Source organism: Wasmannia auropunctata, unplaced genomic scaffold, assembly GCF_000956235.1.
Source record: "Wasmannia auropunctata unplaced genomic scaffold, wasmannia.A_1.0 LD336099.1, whole genome shotgun sequence".
Taxonomy (NCBI): domain Eukaryota; kingdom Metazoa; phylum Arthropoda; class Insecta; order Hymenoptera; family Formicidae; genus Wasmannia; species Wasmannia auropunctata.
In genome coordinates, this window is record NW_012026791.1 from 943964 (window position 1) to 962860 (window position 18897).

An 18897-nucleotide genomic window follows, 5' to 3' on the forward strand; every position below is an offset into this window, starting at 1 on the left:
CCCTCCCCCCCCCCTTTGCCGATCGATCTAACGTCGTGTGCCTTCCATTCCTATACGGAGATCCTTTTTTCCTTTCCGCCGCCCGCCCGATTTGTCGCCCGTCTTGTTCCCGCTGCGAGTCGCGCGACGATGGATGTGCTTACTCTTTTCAAAGCGCGACGATATAATACACGGAAAGAACGATTTTGTTGAAAGGTTTATAAATTTTGCTAAATATACAGATCTAAAAATAATTTTTGTTTAATAATCAAAATAATTTGTTGGAAAGTTAAAAATGATAGGCGTTGCTGTAAAACATTTTGATATTTTGGCAATCGTTTTGACTTTCCAACAAAATTATTTTGATTATTGAACAAAAATTATTTTCTGATCTGAATCCAGCAAAATTGTTCTTTCCGTGTACAAAAAGCCTTTTTAATCTCTTTTATTTACTTGGTCATTAAAACATGGCAGCAGTTGTCACTTCCGTCGAATATTTACTGACGATCGAAAGGAAAATTTTCTATTTAAAAAATTTTTTTTTTTACTTTGTTTACGGAGGAGAGCGTGTCAAAATTTATTTTATGTATTTAATTTTTTTTTAATCTAACATGAGAACATGTGTGTATATGCTCTATCTCTGCCATATGGACGTCTAATCCCCCCCCCCCACCTTCTCTTCTGACGACACAGGAATACTCGCGATTATCTAATACACCCGACGTAAAATCGCAAGGACTAGATGCGAATTTTGGGTGAAACGCTTACGCAAAGCCGACGATACGTATAGACGCCGAGGATTCTGAAGAGGCGGTTGACAGGCGGTACGAGTCGTTGAAAGGGTATGACGGGGTGATCGTTTTGCGATTGACAGCAACCTCTCGGCAGCGGGCGCTTGATGAAGTGCTTGCGGGGGATCTGCCGACTCATCGACGCTCGTTATGTCGATTCGGAACGCGCGCGCTGATGGTGTGAGTTCCATACGGCGTGGGCAGGGAGATTACGCTACCGTACCGCATACATGAGATCAACTGACCAAAGTTTTGAGTCGTTTGAGCTAATAGAAAAGTCGTGTCGGCCGTCAACGCGCGCGGGATTTATTGTAAAACGTGACCACTCTGCGTAGCCGGCCGTTTCCGCGTGCGAATCGCCGCGCACGCGTGCACGCGCGCGCGCGATCGCCAGAATTTTTCACATATAATAAAGGAAATAGAAAATCCCGTCGTTTCGCAGTAACACGCTCCGAAATTGAACTTACTCTCACGCGAATGGTTCAAACCGAGAGAAACGGAGAGACTGTCGCGGAATTCTCGTGCGCGAAGTACCAGTAAATATTTTTCACTTGCACGTGTTTCAATAATAGAAATCACGAGCTCTTGAATGTGACATTAATTACTCAACGTGCTAATTTTCGCTTAAATAATATTCTCCAATTTTTCAATTTTAATGTGTCAACAGAATGTGTTTTATACAATATAGCTGCTGATTTTTAAATGAATTATTAGCGTTTTTATCATATACATATATAATTGACGAAAATTTTTATTCAACTCTTTATTTAATACGTTTTTACGGGTACAGATGTTTCCTCCTGCATAAAATTTCTGCCTTTCGTTGCATTTTTAAAGATTATTATTACTGCATCTGTTCCTAATTACAGACGTTAGGCTGATCCTAGTAGGTACAATGGCAGAGTTATAGGCAACAATGGAAGGGAAGCAGTCCTTTAAGTTTCTCTCTGCTGTTCCGCAGACGAAGTTGCGCTCTACGTAGGGTTAGTTCCTACTTTAAGAACCAATTAGTTCTGGTTGCTATGTCTCGCTGTACCGGGTGTACCTCTCAACGGTATTAGATATTCACAGATTCTTTGATAAACGTGGACTCGATTTTCTTTGAATTAACATGAGGCCATCGTTTTCGTCGCGGTATTCTCTGAACTTTTTATTTGTTATTATTCGTTCCATATATTGATTAACAATATTCATATATATATATAAGAGAAAAAATTTATATTTATACATGTATTTACATCTCCCTTAAAAATATTTTTTGAGCACGTGACATACTTTCAGAATTATCAGACGAAGTTATAATGCAATTTTGATTTTTAATATAAAATTTCTATGTGAGAGGAGGGAGCAGTAGACACACAGTAGCCGATTAATTAGGTATAAAAAAAATTCATGAAGCTCGATCGATAGAGGCTTTGAAAGAAGAGAATGGAGACGTGAATGGAGAGGGATGCAGATAGCTTAAAGGGCAAACTGTTGCTTTGAGTCTCAACAAGTAGGTCAACGACCGAAGAACCACTAGATGGAGATTTGGGTATCTTTAATGTTGCCCGTGTGGCTATATGTGTGCACGCGCGAGGTACAATCTTCTCGCATTCAGTCAACATCTCGTTTTCCTCTCCATAAACGCTTCTCTCTTTCTCTCTCTCTTCGGAAAAAAAATTCTTGGATACCCAGAACTGCGCAATATGTCATTTCCCAGTTGCTAGTCTTAATTAGCAACGGTTGAATATGACATTATCGACGACATGAAACTTTATTTTTAATACTTAACGATAATCGCGACAATTAACAAGACGTTTTTTTTTTGCGTGCTCAAATGCGCAAATTGCGTGTCACCCGCACATTTGCACGTGACATTCGCTATACACTCGCGGAATACCGTTGACACACTCTCTTTGCCGCGCCACATTGCCGCTTTATCGTAATCCGGAGCAATTATGCCGAAGACGGTGGGTGTTCTGCCACCTCCCTTTATCGCGCGATATTGCATGATAAGTGAGTTACGTCTCGTCGCGAAATCACGTTACCTCCGTATAAAATCACTGCGTATATTACGAAGTTTCGCCGTTGCCGTCGGTCCGATCGTCGTGGTCCCCGATACCCCGAATATCTCGCAGCTTCGTACACAAAGTTAACTCGGGTTAACATTAACGCGGATCCATCTCCGCGTGGAACACGACGGACGGACGGTTTCGCGACGTTTCGGGATGTTTTTTTTTCCGTCCCTCGCGCGTAATTAATATAGCGAGCGCGTCGCACGAATTAATATCAATATCTCAGATCTACTTACATCGTCATTATCGCGGTGAACTGAATTTTTTTCCGACACATTAGGTAGAGTAACGTCGCACGTTACGCACGTTTTAACAATGATACTCCACGCACATCTCGGCAGCTGTCTCGCCGACGGACTGTCCGCCGGATTGCAACAATGGCACCACCTGTTAATTAGAGACGCATGAGATGCGGCGAGGAAGTCTTCGTAGGATGAGAGATTTGCTAAGTACAGACTATAATGCTTTATACAAGATGCTCTAGAAAAGAGAATTGTTCGCGCTTCTCTCGAATGAATTATAAGCGGAATGGAGAGCTGCTGTTAATTTATCAGTAAATCTATCAATTGCTTTGCTCTCTTTTAGCGATTATAAAATTAAACGTCAAACCACGTACCAGAATAATAATATTTTAATCTTAAGATTACACTTTAATGTAGTACTTTTTTTGTCAAAGTTCAAATTTAATCTTATCGTAAGAGCTGAGAGTGAGAAATTAAATTAAACGGTGGAAGATATCTGAATTTCTAATCTGAAGTGACACCCGAAATTATTTAAAGTAGCAATCAAGAGATATTTTTGTATTGTGGACACTCTGTATAATTATTACATGGGATCGCATATTGATGTAAAAGATTAAATTGTATATTTGCATCTTAGTTAATCTATTTTAATCCGCGCATATATAAATAGCATAACTGCTGTTCTCGAGACAGATCATCATGCATTGCTATTTTTTTATCGTATTTTATCGACGTAATTATCTAATAAGAGACTTATATAATTTAGATATAGCAATTTAGGTGAATTAGTAGAAATGAAGAAAGATTATATACACTCTAATTTTATACATATTATTGCTAACACATCTTGTTGACAGTACCTTGGTTTTTTTACAAATATATCTTTACATCTATACTACTTTGCAGCGTTATTACTTCTTATAAAATAACATTCATAGGTGCTAAATTTAAAAAAAAAATGGAAAGTATACCTTCGGAATTACATACATATAATCGGCAATGCAATTTTCTGGGAATCGAAGATTGAAGGGATCTAACGCGCGTGGGATAGAGGCGCATTTGTATACGCTCGTTTGTTCGACAGCACTGCACAGACACCTCGTATCGCTGCATAGATAAATTTCAATTTAGCTTCGCGCCTGGTTGCTCGCAAAATTAGAGGCGATTCGAGTCCTGCAGGCAGTGTGCGTTACGTTTCTTCCGCCGCGTATCGTAATGCGACTACGAGGAAGGGATCGGATGTAAATCAAACTCGGATAGCCGTGAAACGAGACTTCAGACGAGACGAGGTCAGAGACGGAGCCCTGGAAATAAAATTACGACTTCGATCGTGCGTAAATGAATTTACCGCTATCCTTTCGGTTCTTTCTTAACACGTCTCTGCCGGTTAGACGAATCGCGAACAACGCGTGATACATTCCGCTGGCGTTTTGCATAGGTGCTAATTAGAAAAAAAATTAGTATAATCGAGCCAAAAAGATATCCGCCAATTCTTACATTTAATTCTTTCGGAAACGAAATTCTGCATAAAAAATTTTATTCTAAATTCTTCACTTTTATTTTAATATGAATTAAGATAAATGTAAAGGCTGTTAAGGTAAATTAGTATAATCGAGCTAAAAAGATATCCAATTCTTATATACATTTAATTCTTTCGGAGACGAAATTCTGCATAGAAAATTTTATTCTAAACTCTTTCTCTGGTATAACTACCTTCACTATATCTTCATTACCTTCTTTAAATTTTTATTTTTGCTGACACAGAGGGAAAACGAATAATATTCACCACAGTATTTTTAATTTCTTTCATTCCTTCTTTTTTTAGCTTTATTATGGATTTAAATTGAATAAGGTATAATTCAACAAAAAATGAAATCACTTTCTTCTAACTTTAAGAATTCGTTTCGAAAAGGATGAGCCCAAAAAATCAAGAAGACATATATGTTAACCTGGTTTCGTATCTTGCTAAAAATTTTACCGGGCCTTACAAGAAAGAGAGAAGTAATTACGAAGAAAAAAACGAGGCAATTAAAAATCGGAAAAAGATTTCACAGAGTCCCTCGGTTGCCGGTCTTGTCGATCCGGTAATCGCATTAGAGACGGTAATTACGACACCGCTCGCAGTAACGTGAAACCCGTAGGTCGGGTAAAGTACTGGACAGGGTTATGCAGATTGCTTTATAACCTTGTTACCGATCACTCTATTAACCTTACGAGGTTGAAGTCCCAACCCTCTCACTATAGCTTGCTCCTGTGTCAGAAGCCGGGCGACAACGAGAGACGAAGGGATGGTGGTATCGTCTTCTCATCTCGCGTTTACGATGTTCAACCATTGAGACTGCCCGGATCTTTTTTCGTTCTTTCGAGAAATTTAATTATTTAGCAGAATCGCAGAATTCGCAATATAAGTTTGTTGAACATGATTTTTTTAAATGTCATACGAGAGATCTAATCTATTCAATTTTGTGCTTCGAGATTAAAGCCGTATCAGGGAGATATTCTGACGAAAGTTGAGAGAAAGAGCAACCTCCGGGTTTGCGACCCGGATTTCCTGAAGTTGCGCGAGAACTCGTGTCTTCTGCAATTCATCTTTTGCGCCGACCCCTCTCGATCCGAGACCGTGCTTTGACGCGAACCTACCGAGAAAGATCGGCGCCAGAGACTGCGGATGACACGTGGAAATGAGGGCGTTTGTTCTAGAGCCGCGGATCACGATCGGGAAATCCGGCGTTATATGCGACTATAAGGGATACCAGAAGCTTTCCGGTCACCTCGGTGACGTGTCAACGAGTCTAAAGATTTCCGTAAACGTATCTGGCAGGCGGAATAATACTGCATGCGGACACACGCTTAACACGTTGATGTAGTGGTTGTAGATGACCCGACCCGATATGATACTGACACCTGTCTCATCGATATAAGGAGGGTATACAATCAATTGCTTGTCTTTTTTAAAATTGGAAATTCAAATTATCGAGCAATTAACGATGATATCAAGTAAAGCTGATGTTAATTAAACGGGACATGGCACACTGTATTTAACAACACTTTGTTCCAATAATATTGCTTGAATTCTATATTGCGGGGATATTGGTATGGAAAAATACTCCGCTGTTGAAGTTTGTTTTTTGAAACGATGACGTTTGGCGAAAATCAAATTTCATTTCTTTAACTTGCAAGAAATTCGTTGATTGCACGCGCGAATAAATTAAATCTTGTGACGGTACACTGTTAAATCTAGCAGTGTCAAATTTAACCTTAGTTAAGTCGCCACTGCTCCTACTTAATAAATAGTTATTTTAAACTAAAACCGTGAAGTTAAATAATTTAAAACAGTTCAAATTTAACCCAAATTTGGATTAAATTCCATTGTTTTATTAAAAAATAACTTTATTGTTTTAGTTAAAAATAACTATTTATTAAGTAGTAGCAGTGGCGACTTAAGTAAGGTTAAATTTGACACTATAGATTTAACAGTGTAGTTTATTATCGAGGAGCAACATCATACGCACACAGACAGAGTATTAATTATAATCAATAATTTGTATTAATTAATGTAATTCGGTTAAGTACAGTGCTTATATCGAGCGCATTACTTACACGTGTAATATCGCAATATGCATTATTAATTAAACATTTAACAGCGTGATAACTCGTTTATGTAACCAATTAAATCCCCGCCTTCTACCGTTTTAAATAATTAGACCGCATTATGTAATAAACGAGATAACACGAACGTAAATTCGTTTCTGATTAAATAGGATTATCTTCCGAAAAAAATTTTTAGTGTCGCAAAAGAAAAGATGTCTTTAAAAAATCGTTTTAAATCTACTCTCTGAAAATAACATTATCATTCCTATATCCACGAAGTTTGTTTAAGGCGGGGTTACAGTAATAACTCTTTCGCGCTTGCTAGCGCGCTACGTTAAGTGATAAAGCGCCGACGGCTATACGAATCGAGCGTGAGGATACTTCATCCAATAAATCGCGGCACGGACCGTAAAATAGCCATCGTATTTCTTACGATTAAGTCTACGGCGTCGCGTTTAGATGGTTCGCGTTCGCGAGGGGAGGAAATAAATAGACGGACGGATAAGTGAAATTGTGTACTATCGTCGCATCTCTCTCTCTCTCTCTCTCTCTCTCATTATTGACACATGGATCACTTAGTTCATCAACACGCGTATCTGTTCAGTAGCACGTTTATCAATCGCGTGTCGTTTACGTGTACATTCCGCATGCGTTTATTCATTTGAAATTATATTTACGAATGGGGGGATACTCACTGAGATCGGTCGGTCGGTTCGGCCGGAGCGAGCGTTCTCCGGTCCTGTATCGCCGCTATCGTTGCTAGCCGTCGAGGCCGCGACCCGGCTGGAGGCGAGGAGTGTCAGGGCACTCCGACGGATACTGCACGGACGATTGAGAGCGATAAGGGCGATAAGGGCGCATCTCACCTCGCTCGTGCCGGCCTGGAGCCGTCGCTCTCTCTGCCCACCACCGTCTGCGTCTCCCGTGCTTCTTCGACGTCCTCTTCTTGATCCTCGAAAAGATCCAGAAGCCCCCACAGCCCGCCGGCAGGGCGCATGGCCACTGGGTTCCCCGCTTTCCACCCCCTTTCGCGCTTCGCGTCCTCTCGCCCACCCTCCGTGTCCTCTCCATCCCTCTCTTTCAATCCACGGCTACCACCACCTGCCTTTTGACTATACATTTCTCTCTCTTCATTGCACATACATGCGCATACAAAGCACACACACACACACAAACACACTTGCGCGACACGCATGATAATTTATTTTTACTCTCTCTCTCTCTTTCCTTTTCTCTCTCTATCCCTTTTTTTAAAATAATAACTAAATTTATTTGCGCGCTCCTCTCTCGTTTCCGTTTGTTATTTCTCCTTCTCTTGTTCTTCCCCACTCCGCAGCCGGATGAGTTCCTCTTTCGCGTGGCCTATTTCGACGTTACTCTGGTCATTCCTCCCTCCACCGAGGGCGATTGTCGACGCCCCCATATTGTCTCTGTATCATCCATTCCCTCGCGATCCACCCCTTCCCAAATCTGTCAATCTTTAACAGAATCGACAGTATCTATCTGCAGCTATTCATTGTTTTCTTATTCCGCGTTAATACAGGCGTTAATACCAGGGCGTGTAATAAAATCGTCTTTATCCATTAAAATAATTTATAATTCTACGCGAAAGTTAATACAACTTACTTTTGTGATTTGGCTTTGTCGAGCCGATAATGAAATTTGTTGATAATTGTTTCGCAATTTTATTATCCACAATTTTATGATCCCTCGATGTTTCCTCTGCATGAGATACATCACGACATTGCCGAATATAGCGCAAATCCCTTCGAGAGACTACAAAAAGGAATAAGAGGCGAATCGTTTCGTAATTTTAGCCCTAACACGAACGTAATCAAGATTCCCGGACTTTAGCCGCCTGGGAATGGCGCGATCCGGTGCGGAATTTACTTCGAGGCTACAGAGGAATGCAAAGATCGCGAAGAATTCTCTATATGAGTCGTCAACGCTCCTTCGGCTCTTTATTAAAACGGACCTTATCGCATTCCAGAAACAAAGATAGCGCCGATATGTTCGCGCGTCATCGCGTCGCGTCACCGCACCGTATCTACTTATTTCCGACATTCGCGGGCCGAAGTTCCGGTACCTGGCCGATTACGAGGAAACGCGGGACGGATATTCTCTCCGCGCGAGTGTTACCGTTTGTTAAGGCAGGCAAATAAACGCGAGCCAACTCTTCCTCCTCCTCCCCCCCTCCCCCTTCGCGTGGAGGGCTTCCTGGAAAGTCGTTCTCGTTGCCAGTTTGCCACCTGTGGAGTCGAACGCGAAAGCAATATAGAAATTCCAGGCAGGAAGCGAATTCACTTGTTGATTTTAGGAAACTCCTGGGGAAAACACACGAGGTGCAACTTGTTGCTAAAGGAGTCGCCGCTAATCGGTTTTAGCCGCAGGGTTTCACACAGAGATGGATAAGTGATTAAACATCGAAGTGAGAGAATCTGGAGATAGGAGATTATCGTCGAAAATAACGAGACCGTCCAAGTAGATCGAATTAATATCGCCTTGGGTCAACTTCTAGAGTTGATTTTCACTAATTATCTCAGTTAATGATCTTAGCGTTTAGATTGAGGCGGATAATTTAATCATTTATCGTCCGTTAAAATCGCGCGTCTCGATTTTTTTTTTATAACATGGCAGTAGGCACACACGAGGTCGCAGGTGATACTCTTTTTAAATGTATTTTCGTGGATCTGTGGAAGAGAGTGAAACGTGCGTTTATTGTCAAGTACATCGTATGATTTGTAACACCAAAAAGGATCGATGTTTTGCGAATGAGAAAAAATTAAAGCCCCCTAGGAATTTGTTCCACCTTGGGGTTTATTGACTTGACAATCTTGATAATCAACTTGATTTGTAATTTATTTTAATAAAGCTCCGTTATTGCGATCCAATTTTTCACAAAAGGACGAACGACGGCGAGGAGTAAACGACGACGTCCCTTACTCGTAAACTCACATTATTCTGTCAGCCGTAAAAAGCTCGCAATTCCGTATTTTTTTGGATACCCAGGTAAGATAATCGAGCCATATTTCACGCCATTTTTTCGTCGTTTCGAATAAATCTTGTGACTGAATCTCATAATCAACTATCATTTGGTGATACCTGTATATGTGTAACAGAATAACAAAATTATATTATCGTTCTACTATTATATCTTAATATTCACGTACAAGATATTTGGCACAAAATCTGCGGCGCACGTGACACGCAGAAATATACGAATTGAAAGGGAATTTAATTGTCTCTTGAACTTGGCAGGTTATAGGAATTTAATTTCGCATTTTTCTAACACATCCGCCGACACCTTTTGATTTAATCTATTTGTTATAAGGCACGCGTCAAATTATCGATAATCCTCGATAAGTGGCACGGCAAATGCGCGAGCGTTGCCGAGCACAATAGGTGCCAAATAATGCATTGTACGGAAATGGAGAGGCGCTGCGAAAGTCTCGGGGTCTCTCTTCCCTCTAGGCTGTATAGAGAGCGGGGACTGAGAAAACGCGTAATTGAATGATGCGCAACTCGGGTGCTCGATGAATAGAATTCAATGAGTCGACACTACCTGCAAATGCGCGGGGACGTCGCGAGTTACGATTCCCGGACCCGGCCTTCTCGCCCCGACGACGCGACGTCTTCGTCGCACGAAAGATCGACGCCTGCAGTCTCTCGTCGGTAGTCGCGAATTTAATCTTCGGGACGAGGCAGCGGCTGCGGGGTGGTTTCCATCCGTTCGAACGTCTCGTCCGTTTCGAGGAAACCAGCTCTCTACCTGCGTCTCGCCCGCGAATCCGATTCCGCCATTTTGCGCTGCGGCAAATAGATTCGTCGGGGCTTATGTCAAACGTCGCGTGGAGATGGGACGTTGTAAAGTACAATAAGGACCTGTGCGCGCCGCCACGCCTCGTAAGAAACATCGCCGTCGTACTCCTCGGGAGACGACATTATTGTACAAAAATATACATGGTTACGTATGTCGGAAGGGCGTTATATAGGCGCCCGTTTGGCTCGCGTCGCTTCCGCCCGCTGCGATTTTTTTTCGAAATGGCTTGCCTATATATCGAGCGACGTTGCTCGTGGCAACTGGCAATCGATCTCGCACTCGCAGCACGTGCTAATTCGCGAGAAGCTTTAACCAAGTCAATGACTTCAATCACGTCATCCCGCAAAATCATTAGTCCTCCGTCACGTCCCCCTATCTGTCGGTCGCGGTGCTCGGATGAACAAAATCAAGCGCAATACACACGATCGGTATAGGCACGATGTGTGATTGAGAATTGGAGCTTCGAGCGCGGTAAGACTTACACTTTTCTCAAATTATGAGACGGGTTCATTTTGATGACTACAAGCAAGATAATTATCTTTACGAAATAATGAAACGTGAAATTATTATTAAAAATAACGGATTAAGTATATAACGTAAGCTGCAGATAACGCATCGAAAAGTAATCGAGCGAATTACAAATTCACAAAATTCTCGAGCGACAGTTAATTTCATATTGCGCGATTTAATCCGAAGGGAGAAAAGTCGAATTCCGATGAAAAGCAAATTCGATTTGCTCTCGACAGATCGAGAGCAGGGAGCAGAAAGAGGGATGGACAAGCGCGCGCGCGCGCGCGCGTCGGATCGCAATTTTTAATTTTTTCTGGCGATAACGGATAGCTTCCCACGCGCGAGATGATGTCGATTCGCCGCGGCATATAGCTCGACGTGGCGTCGATGGATTTCATTAACTCGAAGAACCCGCGCTTCGTTCAACGTTGAACGAACGAACGATGGTGGTATGCGAAGATGACAACGCGCGCTCTCGCGGTCGGTATCGTCCCGCTGAAAATCGTGGAATTTCTTTATTGTTCGCCACGGCATCGAGGGGTTCCCGGGCTTTCCTTACCCCTCCGGAACGTCTCTCTCTCTCTCTCTCTTTCTCTCTCTCTCTCTCTCTCTCTCTCTCTCTAACCCCCCCCTCTCGCCCCCGCGGCGCCCTATCTCTTTGCCCGTCGCCTTCTCGTACGAGACGACGCCGTCACCCGCAGATGCTGCTCTCAACCCTGCACCGCTATAATTAATACGGCAGCAAACGTTCCGGGAAACGCGGTCTCGTAAGGTTAATTCAATTCGCGCAAAACGTAAGCGATCTCCGGTTTTTTTCCACGGGGAGGCGTACCGATCATCGCGGAGGGGATGATGCGAAAGACTTTCGAAAGGGCGCTCCTCCAAGCGCGGCGTGGGGGATGTCGCGACTTGAATTGAGACTTTAATCGCGTTTAACGCCAGGGCACTCGGCGTGGACGATATATACTTCTTTTGCGAAATCTCGTTCTATGCAGACGTGATTCGCGATCTATATATAGTTTTCAGCGAATAGTCGCTAATATACCCGAAATTCTTGATTGACACGCCGTATATATATGCTGCTCGGATGAGAATTAAGAAACCAGCATCCCTCCAGAGTCGGTTTATGTGCCGCTGTGTTCTTCATCTTTATTTATAATTCGCGTTCGGCGGGTTGCGCACTTTACGAAAAAGAATTGGATGGGATCCGGAATTGACCATCGGTCTTGGAAACACTCTCGCCGTTCTCATGAAAGGCAATGAGCTCGCGCGATATCCCACGGCGAATCTACGAGCCTGTCGTTTATCTACCGCATCATTTCGCACGTTTCTCTTTTTTCCTCCCCCGTTTCTTCGTTTTCTTAAATTCAATCCGTGCGCTGCCCATTCCCTCGAGAGCTCTTATCCCATCTTTCGCCATCTCAAATTTTCATAGATTCCGTAAACGACAATTCGAACTACCTCCAAGTCCGTATTCGTACACGCTTAACGCTAATAATATAAATGGACTCTCTCCGGTCGTTTAACGTAAACACCATAATATTTAATCATTCTTAAAGACGCATATATGAAGATTTCTATTATTTGGAGATTCTTTAAAATTCAGGAGAGAGAGAGAGAGAGAAGGGGAAAAAGAATTAACAATTACTATAATGTTTAAAATACAATAAAAAAGAATTCGCAACTGCTACAATGGATATTTTTGCACGATATTTTAAAATGTACAGTGAATACCTGGATATCTAGTGCATTTATGAAAAAGTGAAAAATTAGGCTTTGACAGAAGGGCTAAACGCTATGAATTCATCCCAGATTACGCGAACATTTAATGTATTTAAGAATACACCTTTATGGTATACGAACGTTCTTAGAATTTGGTAGATACTTATCTTACAATGTCGTGACGAAATAATGTGCAACATAGAAATGCAGCGAAATAGAAAGATAAATACGAACATGAAGAACATTAAATTGAATATTTCTTATTTGGAGCTTTTCTTACGCGAACACGTGTTAATTATAATCGATGCGTGCGAAACCATCCTTATTGCGTAAATATTCCTCGAGCGAAAGACGCAAAGCGTCTCCGTGGCGAGGCGGCGCTTATTGGCCGAAAAGTAAAGAAACCACGTTTCTGCGAGAAGTTGCTACGGCCGCTCGTTAGTGCAGCGATATTGAAGAAATTCTATTGCCCTCGCTATCGACTATCACGTCTTTCTCTTCTTCCCAGTCCGCAAACGTCATCGCTGAGGACTTCTTTTTACTGGCGGAATATTAATATCTCGCGATATATGTATATATTATTCGAAAACGTAAAGACAATAAAAAGAGCAAATCTCACTGATTTTTCGGCTAAAATGAAGCTATATCTTCAAGCTGTCTTTCGGATTTTCTTGTGTTTACATCATCGTCTATTCTCAATATATTATACGCATCTTATTTTCGTGTCAGAAATATACGCAGATAAGTGCGATATAATTTGTTATAATTTTGCATTTTTTTTCAGACACAGAGTTTTAGCCTCTCTTGTTAATTGTCCTCTTTCATTAGTTCTGAAGCTTCATTTGGACTTTTTTCTATTACTCTCTCTTCGGGCTTGATCTTGTAATTCACGCATATCCCACACGGACTGCCCTCGATCCACTCGCGCGAGATGGACAGCGCTCTGTTAACCGTATTTCTCGTGATGCCGGCACGGTAACTCTCGACACGTGCGAGCCGAGGGTTGCAGTACGGCAACGGGGAAAAAAAATGATCGATGCTCGGCTTAAGCCAAGAGTTACATCGAAAGCCTTTCTCTCGCCGACATTTTCCTCGGATTAGTTTCTACGAAGGTTAACGCCTGCCTCCTTACTTTAAGCAATCGCAGCAGAGCTGTTGAGTGTCCCCGCAGCTAAATCTTCCGTTGTCAACGCGCCGCGGATAGAACAGACCGTGAGGGGTCTCCAAAGTTAATCCGCAAAAAAATCCCGTCGTGTCTAACGAGCCCTCCATCTGCTTTCTGTGTCTTATACTTTTCTCTAATTGCGCATACTTAAATATGGGAATTAGTAAACGCTAATTAAGTGTATCAATAGTAATCAGATCTTAATGTACTCTTTTTCTTCTCCCATTGTCAGCTCAGTCCACTGTAAATAATCACTGTCACAAATACTGTGAAGGGGTGAAGATTATATATTAAGATTTATTGACATATACATTATATGTATATACATTAACTTTTTTTTGCTCATTTATATTACTTTTTTTATACTCATTCGAAGCACATTTACGATCGTAAACGCTAACAATCGCACAGGTTCTATTCGATGCATAAAAATGTACGTACTTCATTCTGTGATCTTCGATAAAGTTGTTAATTCATACTGCGTATCATGGTGAAAAAGGATGCCGCGGATGACACCATCTAAAACACGACGTCTTATCGCTCGCGAAATGATTACTTAATAGAATAGGATTACTTAACAGAAGATCATATTTTATCGTGTTTTTTTTTGTCTATAACGGACGTACGTACAGATGCGAATGTTTGCAAGGATAACGGTATGATGTGACCGGCGGTCAGCTGCGCTGGTCTCTGAGATCTCATTGTGATAATATTTAGAGATCTTTTTAGTTGATACGGGAAACGATACCACGGCGTGAGGTATATCGCTCTCGCTACGTCCTGGCTCTGAAACATAATCCAGTAGCGCTAGGTATCGTAAGCCGCAAGATAAATATAAGTAAGAAACTAATAAGTATCTGTGAAGTTAGCAAAACATTTTGTTCATTTTTAAAAAACAATGATAGTTCCAGTAGCACTTTCAACACCTCTACCATTCCTGATAAACATTAAAAACTGTTTTTAATATATAAAATTTTTAATATAAAAAATTTTATATATTAAATTTTAATATTTTTAATATAACAAAAATATAAAAATTATATAATGACGTACTAACGTCACGTTAAAGCGACAAAAAGATGTTCTGCTAACAATTTTCGATACTTCTGGTGATAATTCTGGCTAGAATAAGCCAGAACTATCGTCAGAAGTATCGAAAATTGCAGGACATCTTTCCGTGAAATATCGTGCTATAGGAATTCAGAATTGTGTAAAAATGTTTAATTGTTGCAATTTTATCTTGAAACGCTATATAATTATGAAATTAATTTAGAATTAACGAGATCACTTGATAGATGTCATATTTGTGATCTATATCTATCTATTGTAATGATGTAATATTTGGCGACATATTGTACTTTAGAGGGAGATATGTGCCGTGCAGACTTCACAGACACCTAATAAAATGTTTAAAAAGATTACGCGAAAGAGCATTAGGCTATTGTGCTTTAGGCGGCTTATTCATGTCCTGCGGAGAGGAACGTACATTTTTCATTCTTAAGTTTCAATAACACATGTTCACCATGCGTTTTTTTATATTCTTGTACTTACCTTTAATGACATATGACAAGTCGAAGACTGATTATTAGATCGTAAAATTTTTTCAGGTTTTAAAAAAATATTTTATTTATTCTTTAGTTTTTAAGAATGAAAATCGTAATATTAGTATAGTCTAGGAATAATTCTGTAGAATTATTTGTTTCATTTATTTATATCCGCGTATTTTTTTTATAGTTTTTATTGAACCTTTTTTTATATTTTTTAAAATTATTGAAATCTTATTAATATCTTATAATCGTTTATTTCTTTAACATACCTCGGTGATAAGAACGTTCGCCGCCCAGTTACTTAAAAACAACTGAACCATTGCAATTAATAGTTGTGTTGTATATTTAAATTTATCAGGATCATCCTGTAATATTGGCAGATTTACGAAAACTTAGCCTATCTTAAATATATAATATCTCAAAAAATTGCAAGATGAAATAATTGATAATATACATATAAAGGACAACTCTTACCCCAGCTAATTTAAATCCCACAAGAGAGACATTGTACGTACTGCCGAGTATTTGCGTCAAAAAGATGGTGGTGGTCAGGCTCTCGACTTCTTTGCAAAGTCTAATCGAACAAACATCATGGATTTATTGATTAATCAAATCACTTGTGCAAACGAGAAATCTTTTGTTAATCATTTGGCAGACTCAAAAAATTTAATAAATTAATCGCCATTAATTTTTTAAAACAAAAATCACCCCTTTCTCTCTGTACTTACTGGAGCATCGTCTGATGATAGTATACGCAGGTTTTGAAATTAGATTTCACACGATCTTTCGATATGTCGTTCTCCTCGTGCATTACCTCGAGCGGCTTCGTGGGAGTTGAACGCGTCCCATCTGAATAGACCCGGTCGCGATCGTTCAGGCACAAAATTCGCATGTTAAGGACCTTGAAGTGGCCGCAAACGATCAAGACGAGCACCGGCCCGACCGTGTCCGCAGCGGCGCAGGTGAGACCGACGCTTATCATGCTGCACAATTGCGCGACGTACATTACTTCGTAATAGGGCGACCGATGGACCTCCACCGGACAGGCGTACGGCAGGGTTCTCGTCGTCGTCGCGTTCGACGAGTCATCGTGCTGCTGCCCCATGAAGAGGCTCGCCACGGCGTAGAAGAAGATCGTGAACGCGCATAAGAATAGGTAGTAGTAAGTCAAGTGTCTCGTCGTTTTCACGTAGTCGCGCACGTGCTTCCTCTCGATCGCGCTCAACGCCGTCCAGAGCTCCTCGCAGATTGCCAGTAGTCGCTGGAATCTACCGCGAAACAGGAGCAGAATCGTGAATCGCGCCTGTCCGCCCACGAGGGAGAGCACCATCGCGAGCGACTCCGTCCAGGTGTCGAGATAGACGGTACGCGACGCGAATTCGTACGTGTACAGGCCGGCGTACGCGAGCAGGCAGCCGTACGCGATCGCGCTGAGGAGGACGTTCTGCGAGCTCGACCGACGGATCCTCCCGTTCTCGTAGGACACCACGCCGGAGAGCCTCAGCAGCGCGACGTTCACGCGAATGACACTCGCGAACGAATTATTGTCCGATGCCATTTTAACTGGGAATCGCCGAATGACGCGGACCGATGAAAATGCAACAGACACGAGAACCCGGATCTCTCTCTCTGCAGTAGAGCGTCGACTTGATCGAATCGCGCCCGTCTACCGCTCGGAAATCGCGAGCATCGGCGGATATCGCCTATAGAATTCGCGAGGATCCCCTGTGGAATTTGCACCTGCGCACGTCTCGAGCGTGCCAGGGGGCACACGTAATAGCGCGTGTTCCCCGCGATTATTTCTGAAATAATTGATTATCTCCCTCGGCCGGAAAGCGTCCTCCGCGAATTTGCTGGCGAACTTCTGCCGGCAGAAGTATCGGCGAGCGGGCACGACGAATGAATAATTGACGTTTGTCTTGAAGTTAAGATTGAAGTTGCAAGTGGCGTGACGATGCAGCGTACAATTCTGCCCGGATAGACGGGGTATAAGAGGTTACGCTAAACATAGGTCTCTCCTGTACTCTTTCTTTTCTCGCGTGGAATTAAAAAGGACTGTCGCGGTGTGCTTGAACCGCCGAGAGCTTTCGTGCGCTTAATTTCATTTTGTATAGGGATATTATTCTCATCTTTTCATTATTTTTTCCTTTTTATTTATATACAACACAACTATTAATTGCAATGGTTCAGTTGTTTTTAAGTAACTGGGCAGCGAACGTTCTTATCACCGAGTTAAAGAAATATTTATGTTAAAGAAATACATGATTATAAGATATTAATAAGATTATTAATAAGAAAGAATAATTTTTATTATATTTACGACAACATTCAAGTTGACAGAATATCTGAATGTAACAAGTATTATGCGATGCTGCGAAGAATGGAAGAAGACTCAATGTTGTCGCAATCTTTTTTTATTAGTGTTAATAATCGATCTCAATGCAATCATTTTTGTATTACATTTCCAACTGCGTTTCTTTGATCTTAATTTTTTGATAATCCTTTTTTAATTTTTAAAATTGCTAAAAATCAATTTTGGTGCGCTTTAAAACTAATTTCATTGATCCTGAATATTCGCAACGGTAGTGCATTTATTATTTCTTAAAAGAAAGAACAAAATAAAGTATTTAATCTACAAATCGTACAATTCGATAGCATTATTAAATCTATTCGACTTGTGGTTGAAGACTGTGGGTAAAGACTCTAACGCACTACTTAATGCGATTTGCTCGGCAAGTAACAGCTCGACGTGAGGAGTCTTCTATGATAAATTACTAGCTGAGTCAGATGTTTATTCTTCGCTGGTAGCGCAGCTTGAATCAATATATAGTTAAAAATATCCCACGCTAGCATGCAATCTATTTTATCAGGTTGTGTTGAAAGTATCGTTATATTTATACGCTAAGGCGGCTGTTAACAATTAAATTTCAATAATCGCGTGAAAGAACAAGACGATATACAGAATTTATTACAAGCTAAAATCTCTTGACAATATTTCTTAAAAATTTCAATTTTATAGAGAGCCCAGCAAAAATTTATTTAATTCCTTCTGATGATGGTAAAATATCGATTTCATTTCACGACGCGACACAGGCTTCCTAGATGGCAGCATGGCGATCTAAACGCGTTGTTACAAAATGACTAGACCTCGTCTGTACTTTCCTTTAATGAAAAGAAAAAAAATATTACAGTCATTTGGGCTTAGCGAATTTCTCCCGAATTTAATGCAGTGTGATTACTTACTGACATTTGCATATCGTATTGATATCATATCATATATTTTTGCGATTTTTATAAAAAATTTGAGAAAAAGTGGAAATTATTTAATTTAAGAAGAATAGGAATAATAAAAATAGCACAGCAATTCATACAAGTATTTGATAATGAAGTAAATGTGGAGCGCGATAGAGAAAGCTAATTTTTTTGTCCATATTTCTTTAAGAAAATTATTGAGTTTTACAATAGAAAATGAC

At 40.9% G+C, this 18897-nt stretch overlaps 4 protein-coding genes across 8 annotated transcripts in view; 1 reads left to right on the forward strand and 3 right to left on the reverse strand.

The window, feature by feature from the left end:
• LOC105462413 (synaptic vesicular amine transporter) overlaps positions 1–7600 on the reverse strand; it is a 22769-nt gene extending 15169 nt beyond the window's left edge. Inside the window, exons 1-2 of one of the 3 annotated variants that reach the window (XM_011708976.1) lie at positions 7356–7600; positions 3064–3214 (exon numbers count right to left, since the gene is read on the reverse strand). The gene's annotated coding sequence lies outside the window, so the exon portion shown is untranslated. Of the gene's footprint in view, positions 1–3063; positions 3215–4056; positions 4316–7355 lie in introns of those variants that run through there. The other 2 variants (XM_011708977.1, XM_011708978.1) reach the window with 2 other exon arrangements.
• LOC105462409 (alpha-1,6-mannosyl-glycoprotein 2-beta-N-acetylglucosaminyltransferase) overlaps positions 1–18897 on the forward strand; it is a 56239-nt gene that overhangs the window by 15728 nt on the left and 21614 nt on the right. Inside the window, exon 1 of one of the 2 annotated variants that reach the window (XM_011708970.1) lies at positions 10830–10951. The exons of the other annotated variant lie outside the window; for it this stretch is intronic. The gene's annotated coding sequence lies outside the window, so the exon portion shown is untranslated. Of the gene's footprint in view, positions 1–10829; positions 10952–18897 lie in introns of those variants that run through there. 2 annotated transcript variants of the gene reach the window in all.
• Positions 9359–10693, reverse strand: LOC105462411. 2 transcript variants are annotated; one of them, XM_011708974.1, is made up of 3 exons: positions 10543–10693; positions 10223–10467; positions 9359–9762 (listed from the first exon to the last, which is right to left on the reverse strand). In XM_011708974.1, the coding sequence occupies exons 1-3, from the start codon at positions 10572–10574 to the stop codon at positions 9749–9751; spliced, it is 291 nt and encodes a 96-aa protein (XP_011707276.1). In that variant the 5' UTR covers positions 10575–10693; the 3' UTR covers positions 9359–9748. The 2 variants fall into 2 exon arrangements, with proteins under 2 accessions (XP_011707276.1, XP_011707275.1); XM_011708973.1 differs by having other exon boundaries at positions 10223–10692.
• LOC105462471 (odorant receptor 49b-like) lies at positions 14203–16982 on the reverse strand. Its single transcript, XM_011709094.1, has 5 exons — positions 16153–16982; positions 15899–15998; positions 15694–15789; positions 14508–14663; positions 14203–14396 (listed from the first exon to the last, which is right to left on the reverse strand). The coding sequence occupies exons 1-5, from the start codon at positions 16980–16982 to the stop codon at positions 14346–14348; spliced, it is 1233 nt and encodes a 410-aa protein (XP_011707396.1). The 3' UTR covers positions 14203–14345.